The sequence below is a fragment of the Coffea arabica genome, chromosome 2e, assembly GCF_036785885.1.
Source record: "Coffea arabica cultivar ET-39 chromosome 2e, Coffea Arabica ET-39 HiFi, whole genome shotgun sequence".
Classification (NCBI taxonomy): Eukaryota; Viridiplantae; Streptophyta; class Magnoliopsida; order Gentianales; family Rubiaceae; genus Coffea; species Coffea arabica.
Window position 1 is genome coordinate 28,480,541 of NC_092313.1, and position 10,105 is coordinate 28,490,645.

Consider the following 10,105-nt stretch of genomic DNA (forward strand, 5'->3'; position numbering starts at 1 on the left):
ATCAGAATCAGCAAGAGTTACTCTTTAATTGATTAAGGATTTTAAAAATTTTAACTATTAAAAACTGATTATCTCTATAATCAGAATTTATAATCAACTAAAACTATCAACTCATAACAAGCCCTTAGTTTAATTGTCTAAGTTCACCAGCCTAAATTTGCAAATTCGTTAAGATCTCTTTAATGTCATCTTCTAAAATGACTTCCAATTTCCAAAGAAGCCTTTTTACTTGAACTAAAGCGGAATCAGTGTTAATCGGGAAAGCTTCTATGTTTACTTGACTAAACTCCAATCTCAGAGGGCTGCTGAATCAGAATCTAAGTGTGCTGATTACACGTTTCATTTCTAATGCTAACGGGACATCACAAGTTGTATTTGTGCATGTAACACTTTCAAAAGTTTTGACCACACGATGAAGCTTATCCTCTATCGTTCTACTGACCGACCTTGACCCCTATTATTTTGAAGTCATATCTAGTATTCAAAGTTTGCCTCAAATTTTTACTCCCGAGTAGGAGTTGAATTCTGCAAGCTGAATTCTGCTAGCGCTCCTTGGCTGAATCCAGATTAGTCTTACTGAGGGTGAGAATACCACATGCTCAAAGCAAAAAAAAAAAAGGGCCTTTACTTCTGAAAAAACAACCAAAAAAAAGTGTTTAATCTCGTGGATGTTTGAAAATCAAAGATTCAATAATGAATAGCAGAAATTACATTAAATATACATAGATACAAACAGATTTAGTGCAAAATTTATTGAAATGATGATGTTTTTATTTTATTTTATTTTTTAAAAGTACAGCATGAATGAGTTGGTGAAAACTTATTAGAGATTGTTGGGCACTAATCTTTTTTTTGTCCGGACATGATAGAATTTATTCTAAACGTACTTCTATTTTATACTAGGGAAAGAGGGACCTAAAGAGATTCAAGAAAAATTCAAAGAAAATTGAACCGCCACCGGATTCCACTATCAAAATTTTCAGGAAAGCATGAATTTTTAGAATGCATGCCCTTAATCGACGTCCGAGTAAAATTTTAAATCTTTTAAATCTCTTTTAGTGGCCAACCAGGAATAATTGGTTTGTTGGGCACTAATCAATGGTCCTTTTATTTAGCTCGACCTATTTGGCCCCATGGGTCCTGGCCTGATGATTGGACATGAACAGATGGGAGCAACGTTGAACCGGGAGAGAGTTAAAGTATGGTTATTGATTGTACTGTAAAATGTTAGTACAGAGTGTCTGCAAAGAGTGTTAAAGTTTCACTGAAGCATTCCAATTTGAACTTTAATAAACAAAACTGTCGGCGGCCAAATCAAGAAACTGTTCCATTAACTTCACTTCACATTTCATAATTCCTTCTTGATTTAGATCCGAATCCAGAAACAATACACTACAGAATTTACCATTTATGAATGTCTGTTTGTCTTTCTGTTTTTGTATCAAGCATTCCATTTTCATGAGAGTTTAGATTCATTTTCTTCCCACATTCTCAGGTAACAAACTATACTACCATAACAGAGAACTTCAGATCAGAGTAGCACCGTACTGCTGTGTGTTGTGTTGTGTCTGTGGCTGTCTCTGGTGGGTTTCTGCGCTCAGAATTGAGAACCCGCATCAAAAGTTTTGTGGGTTTTTGACAAAAATGGTCCAAGATGATTCTTCTGTAAAATCGTCAAAACCCCATTACATCAGACCAAAGCATGTCAATCTCTTCAATGAGCCAAGAAATTTTGATTTTTCCACATGGGTTTCTGAGAACTCCTTGAAACTGCTTGTTTTTTGCATTTTAACACTCACAGTAGCAGCCCTTTTCTTCTTCTTGCAAACTTCCAATACCACCCAAAACTCTATTTTTTGCTTCAAAACTTCCCATCAAAACCACCCTGAAAAGCTCAAGTTTCCAAAGCTTGACCTCAATTCAATCCAGCCCATTTTAGACAAGTCCTCACCCTATTCTTCCTTCCACTCAGAACAGTGGATTGTGGTTTCAGTTTCAGACTATCCTTCTGCTTCACTCCAGAGCCTGGTTAGGATAAAGGGTTGGCAAGTTCTTGCAATAGGCAACGTAAAAACCCCAAAAGATTGGATTTTGAAGGGTGCAATATACTTGTCATTAGAAGACCAAGCAAATTTGGGGTTCAGAGTAGTGGATTACCTTCCTTATGATTCTTTTGTTAGGAAAACTGTGGGCTATCTTTTTGCAATCCAGCACGGTGCTAGGAAGATTTTTGATGCTGATGATCGCGGGGAAGTGATAGGTGGGGAGATAGGGAAGCATTTTGATTTGGAGATTGATGGAGATATAGCAAAAGAGCAGAGGATTTTGCAGTATAGTCATGTAACTGCGAATAGGACTGCTGTGAATCCTTACGTTCATTTTGGACAGAGATCAGTTTGGCCTAGAGGATTGCCATTGGAAAATGTCGGTGAAGTTAATCACGAGGAGTTTTACAGTGAAGTGTCTGGAGGAATGCAGTACATACAGCAGGGAATAAGCAATGGATTACCCGATGTTGATTCGGTATTCTATTCGACCAGAAAAGCAGGGTTGGAAACATTCGATATAGAGTTTGACGAACATGCTCCTAAAGTTGCATTGCCTCGAGGTATGATGGTGCCGGTGAATTCATTCAATACATTGTTTCATTATAATGCATTTTGGTCCTTGATGCTTCCCGTCTCTGTTAGCAAGATGGCATCTGATGTCTCAAGGGGCTACTGGGGACAAAGGTTGTTGTGGGAAATTGGTGGTTATGTTGTGGTTTATCCTCCAACAGTTCATAGAAATGATGAACTTGAAGCATACCCTTTTTCCGAGGAGAAAGACCTTCATGTAAATGTAGGCCGTTTAATAAAGTTCTTGATTTCTTGGAGATCTGAAAAGCATAGGTTATTTGAGAAGATTTTGGATTTGAGTTATGCCATGGCTGAAGAAGGATTCTGGGGGGAAAATGATGTCAAATATACTGCTGCTTGGTTGCAAGATTTGCTTTCTGTTGGATATCAGCAGCCAAGCATATTCCAAATTGAATTGGATGGACAAAAGGGAGAAATCGTCCCTGGAGATAGAAAGGAATTTGTCCCTCGAAAACTACCTTCTGTGCATCTTGGAGTTGAGGAGTCGGGAACAGTGAATTATGAAATAGGGAATTTAGTTAGATGGAGGAAGAGTTTTGGTAATGTGGTGCTAATTATGTTTGTCAGTGGACCTGTCCAACAAACTGCTTTAGAATGGAGATTGCTTTATGGCAGAATATTCAAAACAGTGGTTATTCTATCAAACCAGGCTGATGCAGATCTTGCAATTGGACAAGGGCAATTGGACCAACTATACAAGTATGTAGACGACATTTTGAATCACATTATCTCATTACTGCTTACATGCTTCCTTATTGAATATTATTCCAATCAAGATTTTCAGTTGTTTCTGCTTCAGAGTGCTTCGTTTATCTGGCTGACTACTCTGATTGTTTACATGGTTAAACTTCTATTTATCATCTCATAGATGTGATGAAGCTACTAATGGTAATGATCAAGGCAAATAAATTAACATAAAAGATGGATCCATTTCGGAGAATATACGACTAAGCAGCAATAGCATGAAAACAGTGAATATCAAAGATCAATCTTGTTGTTATGTTTCAAAAGATGAGAGAACTTTGCTTGAGAATACATGTTGAAGCATTTCAAGATAACACTTCAATTTTTAGAAGTGTATTTCCCATAGGTAAAGCCAGCCATAAACATTCTAGAAAAAGTTAAAAGAAAAAAGAGGGGAAGAATGGTACATTCTTAATATTGAATCCTGTCATAATGAAGAAATTTTGCCTTCTTTTATCTTGTTGTAAGGAAGAAATTTTGGTGTCTCAGTTTAGTTCATGCACGATCCTGTTGTAAGGAAGGAATTCTGGCTTCTTAAGTTAGTTCATGCACAATCCTTAATTATGAAGTTTGGCAGCATTGCACAGTCACTAAACCTTTACTTGTTTGTGAAAGAGGTTTTGACATGAAAAGTGTCTTGCTTTAGGATTCCTATCATGTTCCGTGTAGCCGAACTAAGGAATATTAAGAGTCGCAGACTGATGCCTTTAAGTCTTAGGAGTTTTCGAATTAAATATTCCCTTGTACATATAGTTGGTTGCCAAATCATATGCTCACAGAAAACAAGAGTTAAAATCAAAATTTTCACTTGATGCCGTCGGACAATAGCACAGCTGATAAATACCAATTTTGGCTGTATAGTATAGGACTGTGAATCATCTTCATGCTGTGAAAATAATATGCTATTTAGGAACATATAGGAAAGCTATGGAAAAAGAAACGAAAAAATTTCAATCACACATTTCTGATAGCTGCTGGCATTTCTTCACTCTCCTCTTTCTCCTTTTTTAGTTAGGTGTTGGGGCAATTGGAGATGGGAGGGGCAATCGTGGATTGTAGCCCTGGTGGTGTATGTTGTAGGAGTTGGTGTACGTTATTAGTAGATAGCTCAGATTTTTCTAGATTCCTTCAGTGAAAATGATATTACCTTTTACAATAGTGGCTATGGCTTTGACGTATAAAGTGAAATGAGAAAATTAAAGTGTCATATCATGTCTCACTTGAATAATAAGTGAACCTCTAGAGTACTTGTCTGGTTTCATGTCAAACTAGTTAGCTATCCAATAAGCAGAGCACGATAGGTGCATGATCATTAAGCTCTGGGGATTTGCTGTTGGTTTTCCTACTATGCCTAAGAAAAAGGGGGAAAAAAAAGACTTTGTTTTACATATAGAACATCAAATCATTTCAATGACATTGAATCTCCTATGGCAAATGAACAGGAAAGGAAACGGATATTGATCTTGAGGAATACATTCTTATTTGCTAAACAGATGGAATCCCTCCAACTCTTAATATTTTGAAGCTTCGTTATAGCTTTTCTTCCTTTATCATTCTATTAATGACTTCTTGTAAGCAACACTTTTAAGTGGAATAATATTCTAGTTGTTGTATAATCATCCTTGATTTGCATTTGACTGATTATTCTAATAAGATGTCATTATCCTTCACTTTTTCTTTTCCCAAAAGGATTCCAGACATAAAAGAATTTACCTGAATATAGTTGCAGGGAGGGGGGTGGGGTGGGTAAAACATGTTATAGTAGTTAGCTGATTTAGTTTCTTCCTTGCCAGTTCATGGAATTTCAACACAATTGGGATTATGATGGGTTTTTCGTTTTAGAGATCATGCTGTTAACACATTGGTATGTGAGACTACAGCTCCTCAAGTCATGGTGACTAACAGTAATTTATTGAAAGTCATTCCAACGTTATTTAGAGCAAACAGAAAATTTATTGAAAGTCCATAATGCTTGAGAAAAAAGAGAGAGAAACTTGGATCTAAATGAACCACTGTAAAATCCTATACAGGGCATTGAAGTAGATCATATAGGTATTCTCAGCAATTTTAATAAGGTTTGATCTATGATTGTAATATTGACCAGTGCTTTTTGAATAGAATTTTTAAAATTTCCAGAAAGTAGGAAACTAGCTAACTGGTACTGAAGCTAGGAAGCTTCCTTTTTTTCTGTTTCCTCAATTTCATATGCGATGAAAGGCAAGAGTAGGCATTGGCAGTCTTTGTTTTTTTTTTACCTTTCGCTCGGCTGTCAATTACCGTACTCCTATTTATCTTTCATTTGCATGTTTATTATACATTTCTCTTAGAGTGAGATCTTGTATTGGATTATCCATTTTTCCATGCTGAAAGTTGGCCTCTTGAGTGTGCTGAGAGTCCATGGTTGGTGCCTTTGTTTTGCTAATGCTCAGTTAAATTGCAGATATCTGCCAAAAATATTTTACAGGTTTAATAGTACAGAAGGGTTCCTTTTTCTTCACGACAATACAATCTTAAACTACTGGCATCTGGTGCAAGCAGATAGATCAAAACTGTGGATTGCAAACCAGGTAGTATGAGCCCAAACAATGTTTTCCCTACGTTTCGGACTCCCAATCACCATTTGCTCATTCTCTGTCTCTTTCCTAACCAAATTCCAGGTGCCTACTTCAAGGACAGCCATTGACCAGAATTTATCTTGGTTTTCGAAGCAAGCAGACATGGTCAAGAAAGTTGTAAGTACAATGCCGGCTCATCTTCAGGTCAATTACAAGGGAAGCAACCCGAGTGAGCAGAGCCTTGCTTTCTGTGGCTCTGAAGTGTTTTACGTGCCTCGGAAATTTGTTCAGGATTTCATTGATCTTGTTGATCTTGTGGGCGATCTTGACATTCACCACAAGATTGCGGTGCCTGTGTTCTTCATGGCAATGGATGTGCCTCAAAATTTTGATTCTGTGCTGAATAAAATGATCTACAAGACAGAAGCTTCATCTATAGATTCCCAGGATTTTTATTCTGCTCACGTACCTGCAGTGCATCCGTGGATAGTTTCCAATGAGTCTGATTTTCTGAAGTTGATAAAACTGATGTCCGCAGGTGATCCTTTACTAATGGAATTGGTGTGACATTGCTCCAACTTTTTTCTTATCCTTTTCGGGTCAAATGTAAACAACTTGTTAATATCCAAAAATACCGCAAGATATGGATGAAACTGTAAATTTTATAGGTGGTGATTAGTTGCAAACTCAATCTCTTTTTCATAGCTCTGTACTTAGTGGGCTTATTTATCTTTTCTGTGGTCCATGCATCTGGTTCCTTTATGTAATTGCCATTTTTGAACAATGACATAGTGACATCAAGAACCAAAGCTGATACTTCAAACTTAACAGGCTCTCCTTCAAGGACAAATCTGTTAGTTCCTTTCTTGTCTTTATGATCACCAGTCAGGTGAGGGAAAAATAGTTTTCGAATATCATTATCATTACTATATACAAAGTATAAATGTTGGTATTGGGGAGTGTAAGTGTACGTGTAAGTACTTTTTTATCTTAGTTTTTGTTATCCCTAAATTACCCTCATGTCTTTTAATTAGAATTATTTCATTTTAACGTGGCACTAATTAAAAGAAATAAAACACTCCAATTGATTACATTTTAGTAGTATTGGTAATTATAATTAAAAATTGCTCATTAAAAACTATTTACCTACTCTTGGACTCCATCTCCTATTATTATACGTATCAAAATTTCTTAATTGAAGCATGAAAATTTTCTCATTAGTCATTAGTTGAGATTGTAAAAAAAAAAAGGGAAAATAGCCATTTTCGTCCCTAAACTTTTTTTGTCCGTCAATTTAGTCTCTAACTTTTATTTTTAGCCAATTTAATATATGAATTTAATTTTCGGATCCAATTAAGTCCTTCTACGGTGGCGCCGCCACCTAAAAGTAATTTAGCTCCTAATTTAACATTAAACAAGGGCATTTTGAGAACTTTGAATTATCTCCTCTCCACTACCAATCTCCACCACCAACCACCCGCCTCCTCCTTCATGATCGGCGATTTTGGATATACCAGCAACACCAGTAATCCACCGGCGGAGGGATTACTATGGCTCCGCAGCCTAAAATTTGAAAGATTGGAGAAGAAGCCAATGTTTCCTAGCAAGAACAGAGCAATAACAACCACGCATGTCAAAATTATCCACATCCACTGCTGCATTTTTCTTTTACCTCTGTTCCTAAGTGGCGGAGGGATAGATTTTGTCTTGCTTTGCTTCACCACAACTGATGGTTTTTGAGATCTTTTGGTAACGGTAGGAAAACAGTACTTAACCTCAGATTCCTTTATTGTTCCAGGTACGATTTCAGATTTTGGAGTGCATTCCCCAATATCGTTTCCATCGGGAACTTCTGCTCCACCGGCCTTCTTTCTCTCCTTCTTCCTCAACCTCTTATCCCTTTCCTAGACAAATCAAACGGACGTCATTGATGGAAAGCCAAGTGAAGAAAAGCACACTTACTCAGGCACATGAATTGGAAATTCAAAATTTCTTACCTTGTCTCTGAGCTCGGTTTCTTTCTGTGCTCGTAATTCAGCCCTCATTTGCGCTTTCTCTGCGATCCTCTTTTTCCTCTCCAGTGCCTCCAGAGCCTTAGCTTTCTCCTCTAGTCGCCGTTGCTCCCTCAACTTGGCTGCTGCCTCTGCCTTCGTTAACTCTTCAGCCTTCCTTGAGATGCTCTGATTTTGTCTTATTGTGTCAGTGAGTTTGGAAGAGGGAATTCCTATTTCTACTCTAAACATGCATGCCTAAGGTGGCTAGGCTTCTATTTCAAACATGGGATTCCACTCTTGGAGACTTGAGGCTTTTGTGATTTTTACCGCCATGGAAGAACTTTGGTACTATAGTTGTTATGGTTGACAATTTGCAGAATGGGTGGGGCCCGCATTTTTCATTGTTTGGGCTTTTGAATAATTGGGTTGGTGAAATTATGGGTTTGATGCAAATTTCGCAGGTGGAAGGTTGGTTTTCTTGGGGTAGTTGAAGCGGTGGTTGTGGCTGTGGTAGTGGTGAGAGGGGCAGCTGCTGGGGTGGCAGTGGTGGTGGTTCATCTTCTTTGGTGGGGTCTTGAGATTGCAGGGGCCTCGCCGGGGTTGCCAAATTGTTGCCAAATTGCCAAAGTGTGGATTACTGGTGTTGCTGACATTCCAAAATCGCTGATCATAAAGGAGGAGGCGGGTGGTTGGTGGCGGAGCCTGGTAGTGGAGAGGAGATAATTCAAAGTTCTCAAAATGTCCTTATTTAATATTAAATTAGGAGCTAAATTATTTTTAGGTGGCGGCGCCGTCGTAGAAGGACTTAATTGGATCCGAAAATTAAATTCATGTATTAAATTGGCTAAAAATAAAAGTTAGGGACTAAATTGACAGACAAAAAAAGCTTAGGGGCGAAAATGACCATTTTTCCAAAAAAAAATCAATTTAAAAAAATAGATAATTTCTAAAAAATGGAGAAATATATAAGGACAAGAGAACCCCTATTCATTTGTATATTTTCATACAAATATCACGAGTAAATTTGACAATTATGCACTTTTTACCAATATGAAGAATTTTTCATGTAGCACCCAATGGAATTTCAATATACAAAAAATGATGACACCTTTAAAACTGAAATAGCAGTATTAAACTAGAAAAAAGAAATCTGAAATAGCACTATACAAATTACTATTATCATTAATAGCAACTGATCAAAACAAGAAAACCTAAAATAAAAATATGAAAACTATTTATAAAATGACATCAAGTAAATAGCAAATGAATTAAAAAGCTAGAATACAATTCAAATAATACTAAAGATGACATCCAAATCATTGATATCCAGGGGAAGACAAACATTGTTATTGACAATAATATAGTAATGTTTCATTTGTACTGGTAAACCAAATCCATCCATCAAGTCAGAAGCAATTTCCAATGATAAAATAAGAATTATAATAAGAGTAAATTTAAAATGATAAATGATAAAATGAAAATGATATCCAAATTTTTTTTGGTGATGTTTATTTTTCTAATGATTACATATATTTATTGTATTGCACTATTAGTGAATAATGGAAGCGGTTATGAAATGAAAAGCTTTAAAATTAAGTAAATTTCATTTATGGTGACAATTGCAATTAGACAGATTTAGTGCATTCCAATAATTGATAATAATGATAGCGGTTATGGATTAAAAGTTGGCAATTAAAAATATAAAACACCGCAATATACAAAAAATTAATATTAAATTATTAATTAGTCACAATTCTCATTCCAATTCCATGATCATGAAAAAAACTAATACTAAAACGAAAAATATTGTGCTCATATGAAAAAAGTAGACTTGTTGCTTTTGCTTTGCATTGTATTGTACTAAAAACATGAATAAAGGAAAAGGAAAATAGAAAAACTCCAACTATCTCTATCTATAAAATTTCAATTAATGTACAAGCCAAAAAAACTTTATGTGGTGGATCATTTATACTCCATTATTGACAAAAATAGAATTAACATAATACAAAGAATTCAAATTACATGTATTTTTATTTTTCTAACTTAATTACCTTCTTCATTTACAAAAAAATTGTGATGATTGTGGTTTATATGCAATAGAATCATGAATATACAATAATTTTGATAAAATATGATATTATCAATATTTGATATGTTAGAGTTCAAGTTGTAA

General features: G+C 35.9%; 2 protein-coding genes across 2 annotated transcripts; one reads left to right on the forward strand and one right to left on the reverse strand.

The window, feature by feature from the left end:
* Positions 1-1,294: 1,294 nt before the first annotated feature.
* On the forward strand, positions 1,295-6,766 carry LOC113732289 (probable glycosyltransferase STELLO1). Its single transcript, XM_027257980.2, has 3 exons — positions 1,295-3,338; positions 5,824-5,950; positions 6,041-6,766. Exons 1-3 carry the CDS (start codon positions 1,645-1,647, stop codon positions 6,503-6,505), a joined length of 2,286 nt encoding a protein of 761 aa, XP_027113781.1. The 5' UTR covers positions 1,295-1,644; the 3' UTR covers positions 6,506-6,766.
* Positions 6,767-7,260: 494 nt separating this feature from the next.
* LOC113728813 (uncharacterized) lies at positions 7,261-8,616 on the reverse strand. The gene is made up of 2 exons (XM_027253175.2): positions 7,936-8,616; positions 7,261-7,842 (listed from the first exon to the last, which is right to left on the reverse strand). The coding sequence occupies exons 1-2, from the start codon at positions 8,179-8,181 to the stop codon at positions 7,378-7,380; spliced, it is 711 nt and encodes a 236-aa protein (XP_027108976.1). The 5' UTR covers positions 8,182-8,616; the 3' UTR covers positions 7,261-7,377.
* Between the last annotated feature and the right edge of the window lie 1,489 nt (positions 8,617-10,105).

Excerpts from the sequence above, each read along its gene's own strand:
- LOC113732289 (XM_027257980.2), top strand. The coding sequence starts at position 1,645 with ATGGTCCAAGATGATTCTTCTGTAAAATCGTCAAAACCCCATTACATC. Across the intron at positions 3,339-5,823 it reads CAATTGGACCAACTATACAA|ATATCTGCCAAAAATATTTT; the intron begins GTATGTAGACGA and ends GTTAAATTGCAG. Across the intron at positions 5,951-6,040 it reads AACTGTGGATTGCAAACCAG|GTGCCTACTTCAAGGACAGC; the intron begins GTAGTATGAGCC and ends ACCAAATTCCAG.
- LOC113728813 (XM_027253175.2), bottom strand. The coding sequence starts at position 8,181 with ATGTTTAGAGTAGAAATAGGAATTCCCTCTTCCAAACTCACTGACACA. Across the intron at positions 7,843-7,935 it reads AAACCGAGCTCAGAGACAAG|GAAAGGGATAAGAGGTTGAG; the intron begins GTAAGAAATTTT and ends TGATTTGTCTAG.